The following is a 14,372-nucleotide window of genomic DNA, read 5'->3' as shown; positions in this document are numbered from 1 at the left end:
TGGGTACCCTCTCTGCACAGCAGCCTGGAAACTCTCCAGGCATTAAGTTGAGTTTAATCATTTCTACCCTCGGTAATCACTGCCGCACAATGCCTATCTAAATACCATCATTTCAGGTAGTTCGTCCTTTCCTTTTTGGTTGTTTGAGTTAGGAAGACAGATCTTTTCTGTGCTACTCCATTAATGCTAGAAGCAAAAGTGAATCTAACACTCTTTCTTTTAATCTTGTATTTGTAAATAGCATATGGTTGAAAATCATACTTTTATCCCTTCATGTTTAAGAATTGCCCATAAAGTTCAAATATTATTTTGTAGCCTTTACAAAATCACAAGTTAGCCACTAATGAAAAAAATAACTTAATACCCAAATGTTTGATACAGTAGAATGGGACATATGTTTTTATATTTAGTTTAAGTATATATTATATAATTGATGTAATTTTAAAATTAATCAAAAAAATAATTTTTTATAGACTGAAAGTAATCATGATACAGCGCTAACACTGGCCTGTGCTGGTGGTCATGAGGAACTGGTACAAACACTGCTAGAGAGAGGAGCTAGTATTGAGCACCGAGACAAGAAAGGTAGGGCTTACTTTTGTTGATGTTTTTTCTGGAATATTTGTGTTCTGTGAAGAAATACTACTTCTAGCCCTGTTGTGATAGATATAATGAAAAAACAGTGCGGTATTTTGTTTTGTTTTGTTTTGTTTTTGTTTTTTTGCTTAACATGTAGTGAGAAGATCATTTTTTTCCAGGTTTTACTCCACTTATCTTGGCTGCCACAGCTGGTCATGTTGGTGTTGTGGAAATATTGCTGGACAATGGTGCAGACATTGAAGCCCAGTCAGAAAGAACCAAGGACACACCGTTATCTTTGGCTTGTTCTGGGGGGAGACAGGAGGTAACATTTTCCCCAGTATAATATCTGTCCCATCTGTTTAGCAAATACATATTTTAACTTGTATAATTTGATGGGAATAATAGATTGACATCTAGATTTATCACAGTAACTGTCCTTTTGCTAATAGGTCATAATTTCAAACTTTGTGTTAGCGTAAGCCATTGTATCCGAAAAGTCACATCTATTACTATGTTTATCTAAAAGTAGTACCTGCCATGGGAATTCCTGTGTGTTGCATTCAGGCTAAGGGAGTGATTAAGCCATTTCAAATCAAATCAGTAAACTCCTGATAAGCAGGGACTATATTCACTTGTCTTTTCCTATCCCAGAGTACCTGGCATGAAAGGTACTTAAGCTCAGCCTCTATTGCTCTTGGTGTATAAAATTAGTAGGAAATCACGAGGATTCAATTTTTAGTTGTTCTTTTTCATTTTTCCCACTCCTCAACTCTGAAAGAAAGATTCTCAGATGAGATTATATGACCTTTTCATTTTTTAAGTAGGGTAGAACCACTGGTGTGATCAGGTGTAGGCCCAAGATTTATAGCCTATAGCCATGTATGTCTTCTGCTGGCATTTAATGATCAGCTGGGCAACCTGATTTTTTTAAATCCATTTTTTAAATCTAGTTGTAAGGATTTTGATTAGCCAGTTGTGCTGTCTCTGTGGACTGGCAACTTCTCAATTTAGGATATTGTTGAATCTTAGATTTAAGAAGTATCCTAGATCATACAGGTTATTTTCTTACTCAGCTTAAAAATGTTTTACTTTTTTTTATTCCACCATCCTGTTACAAAGTTTTCCTGTTTATCAAGCCTGAGTTATGCCTTCCCTAAGTTTCCCCACTATTCTTCTTAATTCCGTTCTTTGAATTAATAAAGAGGTTTTATATCCTCTTGTATCTATAGATATTTGAGTCTCTATCTTCCAGTTACCTGTTCTCCATTTGAAGCGTGTCCTGTTCTTTTGATTATTAGCTTGAAGATACCTTTTCTAAATCTCTCACCTGGCTGTTCTACCCATTATGTCTGTATCCCTCCTGAAATATTATGTCTAAAATTATTCTGGCCAGTGAAGTGGTAGATTATTACCTCCCTGTTTGTGCACCTTAAACTGCCTGCCCCCCATATCAGGCTATATTGAACTTGAATCCGCTAAACCCACTAGAGTTTTTAGTAAACTAGAAGATAAAAGTTCTTTAAAAGATAGAATAATTCTTGCACAGAAAGAATGGAAAATCCAATAAAATGGTACATGAATAGAAAGATAGAAGTTAGTGATCCTTTATCTTGTGGATTAAAAAGAATTGGAGCCTAGTCATAATACAGTTGTTTTTTGTTTTACTTTTTCTTTCGTTCCCATAAAATTTTTACTTTGGCCAATTTGTAGTTTTTAAATATATGATTTTTGCTCCTTTATATTTGGAGTAGATAATTATATGTGTGGACAGTTAGATGCACTTGTTTCTACAGATGTTCTGCATAGGAGACAACAAAGAACCTGTCTCTGCTATGCTCTTCCTTCTGGTTGATAATGTGAATACATTTGTATCATTTTCCCCCCTGTATTTCACAGTAGAGGTGATTGGTATATTAAAAGAATTTTAACGCAAATGATAGGAAGTAAGACAGTAAAAAAGCTGCTTGATTTGGTAATCTCTGCCACATCAGAAAGTGTGGAGATCTCCATTAATCTCAAATTGAATTTATGGCAGAACTTTTTTAAATCAATAATAACATTAAATTGAAAAACTTAGTTGGAAATGTAAAGGCTTAAGGTTTTAAAATATAAAACCAAAATATTTTGGTTTTAGAATATAATAAAAGTAAAATTTTGATTTAACTGAAATTTTCAATCATTATATAGCTTGAAATAATTCTTGCTTTATATGGTAAGAAATTTTTCAGTGTTAAAAAGAAATCAGTTTGTTTCTTTCCTTTCAAAGCAATTTTAAAGCCTCTAGCATACTATAATCTTTATATATTCTTACTACAATGTAACAAATGAGGTTGTAACAGATACAGAAGTCTTTTAGGGTAATAATTTTGCCTATAACATTCTGTTGCTTGGATTTGGTGTCATTGGAACAGTTAAGTATTTTGAAGTTATTAAACAGTGGAAACTCATTTTACTATAAAATCACAAACTAATTTATATTGAGCGTTTGTTACTTTCTGGAAATAGACCATTCCCTTTGAGAGATAGCTAAGGTCAGTTATCTTTGCATAATGAAATTAATAACTTTAGAAATTTGATTAGGGTTTTTTACTTTCTTGTTTAAGGGACTCTCTGTAAAATAAACAGCATAATGCCATTTTTTGGTCTTGTTTTTCATAACCTTGTCACATAAGCCACCTACTGTTACTGGCTCTGAAAGCAAAAAAGTGATGGATAGAAGTCATAATCTAAAATTGGTCATACATAGCTTTATTCAAATGAGTAAAGTGTCAGCTTATATGTTAAGACAAAGCACTGTTCATTATTTGTTATTTCCCAGTTAGTATTTTAGGATATTTTACTAGTATTAAGAGCAAGGTAAGAGCTATGATCTTGGGTAATCCAACTTTTCTCTGCCTCATTTGCAAAATGAAGGTGAAAATACTAGTGTACCTGGGTCAAAGAGCTGTTTTGTGCATTAAATGGCATAATGGACGAAAGATGCCAATAAGTACTTCAATAAATGGTAACCAGTTTTTAGCTATCAGAAATGTAGAGTAAGATCCCAGTGGGTTACCACCACATAGCCCAACTACAATGGCTGAAATGCTAAAGACTGGCAGTGCTTAATCTTGCCAAGGATGTGGAGGAGTCAGGACTCGCTTATTATTTGTGGGGGTGTAAATGGTACAGTGACTTTCAGAAAAGGTCTGGTAATTTCTTATAAAACTAAACATATACCCAGAAATTCTACTAGTAGATAGAGCCCATGAGCAGTGAAAATATATTACTGAAAGAATAGCAACTTTATTCAAAATTGCCAAAAACTAGAGACTGCTTTATCTATTCACCAGTAGGAGAAGAGATAAACTCTAGTATATTTGTATGATGTATATTGTATGATTTGTATGCTATGCAATAACACAGAAATGGCTCTCAAACACTGTAATTTCATCTATTTGAAGATGTAAGGTAGATATAAAAATAGGCTGTAGGTGGGATTGACTGAGAAAGAGGCATGAGTAAATAACAGGGATTTAAATAACATCAGCTTTATGCATTTGTCAGTATTGAGTAAATGTACACTGAAGTTTTGAGCATTTGCTCTAAGTTAGAAATTTTTCCCCCAAATTTGAAAACAAGTAATATTCTAATAATGATATATATGTTGATGTATTTAAAGAAATTGCAGCTGTCTACAATTTACTTTGAAATGAAATGTATCAAAAAATGAACAAATAGATATGATAAAGTAAGTGTAGTAGAATATTAATGGTAGAATCTAGGTAGTGCGTATGTGTAAATTTATTGAACTTTTCTGTATGTTTAAAAATTTTCATAATAAAATGTTAGGGAAAAAATAAGCATTAACTTTATTCCAAGTTTTTAAACATTTAGTTATTGGTTAAAAATTAAAAAAAAAAAAATACTTTAAAGAAGGGCACCTGGCTGGCTCAGTCAGTAGAGCATGAGACTCTTGATCTCAGGGTTGTAAGTTTGAGGCCCACGTTGGGTGTAGAGATTTCTAAAAATTAAAGAATAGAATCTTAAAAATATATCATAAAGACACTTACATATATAAATGAAAAAAATCTTATTTTACTGCTATGTGATAGAGTAACAGAAATAGTAATTTTTAAAATAGCATTGCACAACACACTGAGATCCAGACCATGCATGAACACACCGTGTCATTTTAACAATTTCAAAATGGATTTTAATTGAGAAGCTAGCTTACTGTTGCTTCTAAGAATTCTTGCTATCATTTGAGTCTGATTTTGTGCAAAGGATTAAAAAAGGACTTTGCTGTTTTTTTCTTCTACTCTGTATCAGAAAAATAAAGAAATCAGAAATGGACACCTTGCAAATTGTTTCACCATAAGAAGAAAACACAGCTTTTCCTCTTTTCTTTTCAGGTGGTGGAGCTATTGTTAGCTCGAGGGGCAAACAAAGAGCACAGGAATGTTTCTGATTACACACCTCTAAGCCTGGCTGCTTCTGGTGGCTATGTGAACATTATCAAAATATTACTAAATGCAGGAGCTGAGATTAATTCTAGGCAAGTTTTATTCTCTCTCTATAAGCCCCTTAAGAGTGTTATGATAAGCTGTTTGTAGAACACTTATATTTTTAATGCAATATTTAGGAAATGCCTTCATTACAAATTTAGAATCCAAACTGTTGGGAGATTTTTAATTTTATTTAAATACTTAAAAACTTTGATATAAACTTGAAAAAACATCACTTACTGTATTTCTAATGGTACTAAAAGTAAGCACAGTTTTCTTAGGAGTTTTTATTAAGAAAGTATATGCTTTAGGTTGGAAAATCTATCATAATAATAACTTAATATTTAATAATTACTTTTCAGTCCAAGTCATTATGTTGAATGAGATACGGAAAGTATTCTAGTTCTAAGGTGGTAAAAAAATTCTAATGGAGTCCTGGTCATATCTCACAGACATACAAGGGCTGAGAAAAATTACTTTAAATAATCCTGCAAAACAAAGAATCTTAAATAAATCCTGAAATAGAATTCTATAGAAATTTATATTCTTTACCTTTGTTCTCCCCATACCTCCACCCCCAGAACTGGTAGCAAATTGGGCATTTCTCCTCTGATGTTAGCAGCTATGAATGGGCACACAGCTGCTGTTAAGCTCCTGTTAGACATGGGCTCTGACATAAATGCTCAAATAGAAACCAATCGGAACACTGCCCTTACTTTAGCCTGCTTCCAAGGAAGAACTGAAGTGGTTAGTCTTCTGCTTGATAGAAAAGCAAATGTGGAACACAGAGCTAAGGTAAGAAAAAGTCTGAGATTTATACATGGATTTATTGCTTCAGTATTTAAGGTGTACAGTAGCATTATGCTAATTATAATTTTAGTATTTTCTGGTAACTTGTCTTATATGTATTTAATCAGAAATCATTCTATGTACTCAAGCACTCTTGAAAATACCTCAGTAATAAATTTTTATAGGTAATAATGACACTAGGGTTATTAGCTTAGAAAACACATAGTATTATGAAAGAGAAAAGAGGAAGCATTTATTAGCACCAGTTATGCCAAATGCTTGCATCTTACACAGTTTTTTTTTTCCACAAGAAATTGGCATTATGTAGGATATCGTTCAGTAGATCACACTGTAACTCAGGCTGGTGGTGTCAGTGCTGAAATTTAGTTGTGAATTTTTGCAACAATTATATCATGTTGCTCCCCAGATTGTTCTTTAAACATTTTAGCTCTTTTCAGTCTCTTACGTGGTGGTGGTGTTGTTGTTTTCACTAAACCTAGACTGGCCTCACACCGCTAATGGAAGCTGCCTCTGGTGGATATGCAGAGGTGGGCCGAGTTCTTTTGGATAAAGGTGCTGATGTTAATGCCCCTCCAGTGCCCTCTTCGAGAGATACAGCTTTAACAATAGCAGCAGATAAAGGGCATTATAAATTCTGTGAGCTTCTCATTGGCAGGTATGATGTTACCATACTCTTCATATATGACTGCGTGTACCAGTGATTACTATTCTGTCTGGTTATATTGTATTATTAAAAAAGTAAATGTGGGGGCGCCTGGGTGGCTCAGGTCATGATCTCAGGGTCCTGGGATCGAGTCCCGCATCGTGCTCTCTGCTCAGCAGGGAGCCTGCTTCCTTCTCTCTCTCTCTGCCTGCCTCTCAGTGTACTTGTGATTTCTCTCTGTCAAATAAATAAATAAAATCTAAAAAAAAAAAAAAAAAAGTAAATGTGATTACTTCCTCCATGAACTACAAGTGCATGTTTTATTTTATTTTAAAACCGACTTCTTTTATTTTCCACCTCTCCAGAGGTACGTTTCATTGTCTGATTTATTTCAGTATAACCTAAAAATACTTCTTTTCTTCCTGTCTTGGGTGTGTATATACTCTTAAAGCACTATAATAAGCTGTTTGAACATCCAGCTGTTGTCACCTGTGTTCACATCTCCCATACAGTTTGAGTTTTCAAAAAAGAGTATCACTTGAAATCTTAAAAGTCTAGCAGCAATCTAAAGTTTATTGTTGATTTTCTCGAAAGTTTTTCGTTTGTCTTGTTTGGTTAAATAACAGTGAGGGCTTTTAAATAACAGTTGTAGAACTATTCATGGTATCAGACAATCCAGAAGAATTTCTGCTTTCAGTCACTCAGAAGTTGCCTGCCAGTCTTCCAGAGATACTTGACTGCTTAATTGGATTTCCTGCTTTAACAGTCTTAAAGACATTTGCATGGTGTCCTAAGCAATAGTATTTAGTAGTGGCTCTGTCACCTGTTAATTCACCTTGAGTCTTACTTACCATGTTGCCCACCATGTGCTAAACCTGAATGTTATTTTTAGATTCATTCTTTTCCAAAGTTTAATACAAATACATGCATACAAGTAACCTGAAATAGATACAAGTGCCTCGTAGAATACTGTTTGTGTCTCTGGCATACTGTTTATTTAATGTATTGATTATGCTATTAACAGGAAGTACTTTTATTTTTTACTAAATAAAATTCACATTTTTTCAGGATTGAAACTTGGAATTTTAAGATTAAAAAAGCAATTATTTGTCTGTTTTATTTTTTAAACTTGATGACTTAAATTTGATGATTAGAAATTCTTCGTAATTTTGAGAGAAACATGTATTTTTGTCCCTCAATAATATAAATAATTTTTCACTTTCATAGAATATTTTTCCTGAGTTTATAGTTGATTTTTATTATCTGTTATTCCATTTCATTTTAAACAATGACATCTGTGTCATTGATTTAGGGGAGCTCACATTGATGTACGTAACAAGAAGGGGAACACTCCATTGTGGCTAGCAGCAAATGGTGGACATCTTGATGTGGTTCAGTTATTGGTGCAAGCAGGTGCAGACGTGGATGCAGCAGACAACCGCAAGATAACTCCTCTTATGGCGGCATTTAGGAAGGTAGAAGTCTTTCATCCTCGTTCACTTGAATGTTTTTCACTTAGGCTAGAAGGTATATAGTTTAGTGATCACTGAAGACTCTTATTTTAGGATTTAACAGTAGTGTCCAACGCGGTAAAATGCTATGCAAATAAACACTGATATGTTTCTGTATTGATGGCAACACTTGAAAGGTAGATATAGGTATCCCAGAAAAACCTTTAATGTTGATATTGATAAATAAAGCTAAGTAAACTTGTAAAAAGTTGTTCTAAGTAGTATTTTCAAAATCTAGTTGCAAACTTAATCTTTCACAAAATGTAAATCCAGTTAAGAGTAACTAATTACTTATGGATGGATGTTTTCTTATAATAGTACAGCAGGGAAAAATCAACTTAAATTGATTTTATTTATAATCACTTGCTTTAATTACTAGGGAATTAAATAATGAAATAAATAATGAAAACCCAGCTACCAGTATTTTGAAATGACTGAATAAGGAATGAACTGCATTCAGATATAGAAATAAATTTTGTGAAAGAAACTTTTTTTCTCTTCCTGTAATGCATAGCACAGAGCTGTGTATAATTTCATTTAATGTTTTCATTGGTCTCTTAAATACAGTTTAAATTTGTTACTGGGAAAACTGGGTTACTATTTTAGAGTTGATAATTTTGAGTTTTATCATTTTGAGACAGGTAGGTAAAATCCCTTGATAGACTGAAAATGATTTGTTGTATTGAAAACTTCTAACATAAAATTGCAAAAAGTCGTCTTTCTCCTTTTTGTCTTTTAATTCTCTCTGGCTCCTGTACTTTATACCACCTCTTCCCTAGATATTCTAGACTACCTAGACACTGATTCTGTATGTTTTTTTCCCCACCAGTCAAACTTACGCTTTATCATTGACTATCTACTTCTTCTCCAAGCAAGCTAACATATATCGTTATCAAGTTAATCTTCCTAACTTCTCCAATGTGTTAGTATCCTCTTCTAGAGCCTTTTCCTTTTTTGGCATCCTTTGAAATCCAGTCTTAGTTTGTTATTCAGAGCCACCATAAATCTAGTGCTCTTCAAGTTCATCTCCCATTATGAGTCCCTGATATGGAGAGTCTTCTCCATGCTTGGTCTTTTCATTGTTGCTGTCTCTCACATCACCTTTGTTCTCATCTCAGAAATCTTGTGTCTTTCCTCATTTTCAGAGTTATTCATTCTTTGGGTATAGTTTAAATCTCCCCTTCTACAGAAACTCCTCCAATCCTATTTGAGCTCACAGTAAGATACTTAATCTACTAAAAGTTGTAGAAGTTCTGCCGTCTGTTATTTTTGTCATTCATTTGACTAAAATTACCTTGTAATTATTACTCCTTAACATGCATATATCTTATCTTTCCAGATAGACTTAGTTCCTTAAGAACAGTGTTTGTATTCATTCCATTTTTTTTTGTACCTTAACATGTGCAGCTGTAATGGCTGTACAGAGAGTAGCAGTTGTACTTTTTAAATGTAGAATTTAATTGGGGAGGTAAGATCCACACACAAAGTCAGGTAACTGTGTGAGTGTCTTATATAATTTAAATACTATAGAAGTGTTGGTGAGATATCAAGGAATTATGCGAATGGCATTGAACTATTCATTAAAAGATAGAAATATTTGAAAAAGATAGAAAGGAAGAGATAGAGAAATATACTAAACATGGTCTGTTTAACTGGACTAGCTAATTTGTGGGTGTTGTGTTCAGGGAATAATAGTGTAGACTGGATAAAGTTAGAGTCTCTTGAGCGCTGGTCTAATGATTTTGAGCTTAGTGAACTGTGTTACAGTGAATCTTATAATCATAGCTCATGCTTTAAGAAAGTGTATTTTATTCCTTTTACACTTCTGGTACAGTGCTGTACATTCAGTTTTTATCTGAAAGAACAAAATTGTTATTTCTACTCTTTTAATGCTTAGAATTAGGATGCTCACTTATGAGGTAGCTAGAAACAAACGAGGTTTTGTTTTTGTCTTTTTTCTTTCAAAAAAAAACTTTATTTTTCATACTAATTTTTTTTTTTTAATTCATTGTTGTTTAGAATTTTAGGTCAGGTTATTCTGTACTTGGGAGGGCGGGATGAAGATGAACAGTATAGATTTAACTTCACGGAACCAGAGTCTGTCTCTTTTTTATTTACAATGCAAATAATATCTAATTAAGACTTTATTTTGTGGCACTGATGCCAAAGTAATCTTAGAATAGACAGTCTGTAGATATACTGAATCCTCTTAGAATCTGTTTCCAATCTGACATTGGTATCTATTTTTTAGGGTCATGTGAAGGTGGTGCGCTACTTAGTCAAAGAAGTCAATCAGTTTCCATCAGATTCTGAATGTATGAGATACATAGCAACCATCACTGATAAGGTAATACACTGATTAAACTCATCCCACTCTGTGAGCTAGGGATCCCATTTGGTTATACATACACACGCATATACATACCTATGTGTTTGTCTCCCACTAAGAAAAAAGCCTTAGTCTAAGCAATAATGTGTGGCTTATAGCACTTTTCATTTATCTAGTATTTGAGAATGAACTTCTCTATTTCAAAGATACTTCAGATTATTTACTTACCTGAAGAAGCACTAAAACTCTCTCTAATAGAATTTTATTTTTTAATAGTGCTTGAACTAATTAAATTTTTATGTAAACACTAAACAGATTAAAGCAAATATTGTTATTATTCATCATCATTATAATTTATGTATATGTTTATCCAAATTGATAGTCTCTTCTGAGAGGAACAAGCCCAGTAGTTTTGTTTTTTGTTTTTTTAAATACCTGAACAAAACTGAGCATAGTCATGGGCAAGAAAATTTTAATGTCTTCAGTATTGGAGTAGTTGTCAGCTTAAGAATGAATTAGCAAGAATTTTTGCAGGAAAAGTAGAGAAGGTTAAATAAATCCTATTAGACGTCTAATTGGGATATTCTCCTGCTGATGTTTTGACTTGGGGTTTATAATTAGGTTTGAATAAAATCCTAAGACACGCGTCTGAAAATGGAAAGAGGTCAATGAATCCCAAAATGTCTTTTTACTACATAATAGTGAGCACTATATTTTCATGGATTTTATTTACATAGCTAATTCACTGTCTTGCCTGCCTCTGCATTCCTCTGTGATAATTAACATTCCTGTTTTGTTTTTTTGTTTTGGAGGGGTGGGGAGATTATTTAATGTGTTACTCTCAATAGGGAAATAGCCCTTTCCTGTTAAGTAGTGTGTTCTAAGAATGAAATCACTGAGAAAAGTACGTAAGTACCCATGTCTGTAATTTCTTTAAGCGTGCTTGCACATGAAGTTGTAACAACCAAGCTTAAAGCTTTGAGAACAGTGTCTGCCAATAAAGTTCTTTAACATTTTTTTAAACCTATTTTCTTTGTTGACATTGACCTTTTCCTTTAGCCCATTAGCCAGCTGGCATAAATTACTGCAACTCTGTTTGCTGTATGATTTGTCCATTAAAATGTTGGGAGTAAATAATTTTAGTTTCCAAAGTACCAGACAAATGGATATTATTTTGAAGGACAGTAAAGGCTCCTGCTTGTGTATTTTAAAAAACACATAACAGGGTTCCTGGCTGCCTCAGTCAGTAGAACATGAGACTTTTGATCCCAGGGTCTTGAGTTTGAGCCCCATGTTGGGTGTAGAGATTATAAAGAAATAAACTTTAAAAATGTGCACCATTTGTATTATTTTATTTGTACCCTTTTTTGCCCTACCACTAATTTTTATTGCTTATGTTCATTCAAGTACCTTAACTATTGTGTTTTCAGGAATATCTCTAAATGTGAATTGTTTTTTGAGGCTGCAAACATCTTAATTTTTTATTTTAGGAGATGCTGAAGAAGTGTCATCTTTGTATGGAATCAATAGTACAAGCCAAAGATAGACAGGCTGCTGAAGCAAACAAAAATGCCAGCATTTTATTAGAGGAGTTAGACTTGGAAAAGGTAATGGTAACCTTTACATATGAAAAGTTCTTACTTTTCCTCTTTTGCCTTCCACCTAATTGGTAATCTGTTGTGTTTTGGTTTCATTTCATTTTGTTCTTGCTTTAACCAATGCACATGTTTTTTTCTCCAAGTTTGGCTCAGTTAGAGGGAATTATGACTACTTTAAAAATCATTAAGGTAACTTTCTTTGTAATCAGATTAACAAAATTTTATTACAGGAGTTGCATTGATCTGCAAGTCAGAAAACCTAACCTCAATAATCAAGTTTAGTCTTACATCAACAAATGATCTCTTAATACCCATCCAAATTGATCTTTCATTGATCCTAGACTTTGTAATGTAATTTATTGCCAACTGATTTATCAGATGTACCAAATGTATTACCATCACATAACCAATCAGGGAACTGCAGCCACTTTGTGGAATGTTTAATGAGTACATTTTTTAAATGGATGATTTGTTTTATACTTTTCTCTTTCAGGCAGAGCATCATTCCCATCTATTTCCACAGGGAGTAAAATACTACAGAAAACATTTGGTTTTGCAGTCTTGTAGCTCTCTTTCTCCCCCTTCCTATCAATGAGTCTGTATTCTAGAATGTAACACAAATAGTAATCACAGCAGGAAAAGGAGTTGGAATACATATTCTACCATGTTTGATCTTTTATAAAAAGGTTAAAAATGCTGTAAAAAGTTTTTAACTGCTATCAAACTTAAAAGTACTATTAAATTTATAAAGGCTATATAGTGATAATTTTAACCTTTTTTAACTTGAGTAATTTCCCTTTTTTACTGTATTTGCTGACTTACGTTAAACTATGAATTTCAACTTACATAAACAAAAAATGAATTATTTTCAAGATTTTATTCTAATTCAAGTGTGAAGCTACACTTATTTTTTAGAAAATATATTTAATATTGGAGGTTCTTCATTTAAAATAATCTGGTTTAGGGGCACCTGGGTGGCTCAGTGGGTTAAAGCCTCTGCCTTCAGCTTAGGTCATGATCCGGGGTCCTGGGATGGAGTCCTACATAGGGCTCTCTGCTCAGCAGGGAGCCTGATTCCCTTCCTCTCTCTCTGCCTGCCTCTCTGACTACTTGTGATTTCTGTCTGTCAAATAAATAAATAAAATCTTAAAAATCTGGTTTAAATTCTAATCAAACAAATTAGCTTTTTTCATCATTTTGAAATTTTTAAAAAATATAAGCACATTGAGAGATTGATATTTATAACCATTATAACTATTGCTTTACCTATTTTATATTGTCTTATCTAATTATGTAAAGCCTGCTAAATACAAGCAATATAAGTAGTGCCAAGTGGTATGATAAAATATGTATTATTTTAGTTTTCTCACTAAAAAACATTACTACCTTCCTCTTTCAGATGGAGAAACTTACATCTGTGGGAAGTTAAGTAACTTGCTTAAACTAGAATAGGGTTTGAACCCAGTTTTTTACTGTTGTTGTTGTTGTTTTTTTTTCATTCCGAATTCCCAGGTTCCCACTCTTTTTTTTTTTTTAAAGATTTTATTTATTTGTTTAACAGAGCGAGAGAGAGAGAGAGAAATCACAAGTAGGAAAGAGGGGGGGGAAGCAGGCTTCCGGCTGAGCAGAGAGCCCAATGTGAGGCTCGATACCAGGACTCTGAGATCATGACCTGAGCTAAAGGCAGAGGCTTAAACCACTGAGCCACCCAGGTGCCCCCGGGTTCCACTCTTAACTAAAGATAAACTACCTCTTATTCTTTCTTCCTAAAGTACTATAATACCCTGTTTTATCATTACTCTCCTATTTTTACATCTTAGAACTCTCCTGACTCTAAGTTGTTTCATGATACTATTTCCTTTTTGCATTTTTATAAATCTGCATCCTTTCTATAGCTGAGACATAGATATCTGTTTTTAAATAAAACTTTTAATTTTTTCATGCCTTGATATTTGTACATTACATTAAATGCACCTACGAATTTATTGCATAACTATAGATTATACAGTCAGGAAGCAATTTATAGGAGACATCTTTATGAAGATATCTGTTCTCAGTCAACTTCATTTTTTTTTTCTTTATTACAATGTATTCAGTTTAAACTGTGAAATATGCAAAGATAACTAAAGAAAAAACTGTGTCACCATTGTAATATTTAACTAAAATTAAAAACCCGGGGCGCCTGGGTGGCTCAGTGGGTTAAGCTGCTGCCTTCGGCTCAGGTCATGATCTCAGGGTCCTGGGATCGAGTCCCGCATCAGGCTCTCTGCTCAGCAGGGAGCCTGCTTCTCTCTCTCTCTCTCTGCCTGCCTCTCCATCTACTTGTGATTTCTCTGTCAAATAAATAAATAAAATCTTTAAAAAAAAAAAATAAAATTAAATTAAATTAAATTAAAAACCCATTATGGTAAC

The 14,372-nt window shown here is 33.4% G+C and overlaps 1 protein-coding gene across 6 annotated transcripts in view; it reads left to right on the top strand.

The window, feature by feature from the left end:
* Nucleotides 1-14,372, top strand: part of ANKRD17 (ankyrin repeat domain 17) — a 163,121-nt gene that overhangs the window by 116,839 nt on the left and 31,910 nt on the right. For all 6 annotated transcript variants that reach the window (XM_045079856.1, XM_045079855.1, XM_045079858.1 and 3 more), the window contains 8 exons: nt 474-585; nt 759-904; nt 4,977-5,119; nt 5,651-5,864; nt 6,359-6,534; nt 7,835-7,997; nt 10,285-10,380; nt 11,853-11,969. In XM_045079856.1, the coding sequence (XP_044935791.1) occupies nt 474-585; nt 759-904; nt 4,977-5,119; nt 5,651-5,864; nt 6,359-6,534; nt 7,835-7,997; nt 10,285-10,380; nt 11,853-11,969 (1,167 nt within the window). The remainder of the gene's footprint in view (nt 1-473; nt 586-758; nt 905-4,976; nt 5,120-5,650; nt 5,865-6,358; nt 6,535-7,834; nt 7,998-10,284; nt 10,381-11,852; nt 11,970-14,372) is intronic.

The sequence above is a fragment of the Mustela putorius genome, unplaced genomic scaffold (assembly GCF_011764305.1).
Source record: "Mustela putorius furo isolate JIRA1106 unplaced genomic scaffold, ASM1176430v1.1 tig00000430_pilon_pilon_pilon, whole genome shotgun sequence".
NCBI lineage: Eukaryota > Metazoa > Chordata > Mammalia > Carnivora > Mustelidae > Mustela > Mustela putorius.
The sequence above is the reverse complement of the archived record's forward strand: the minus strand, read 5'-3'. Positions and strand labels throughout refer to the sequence as shown.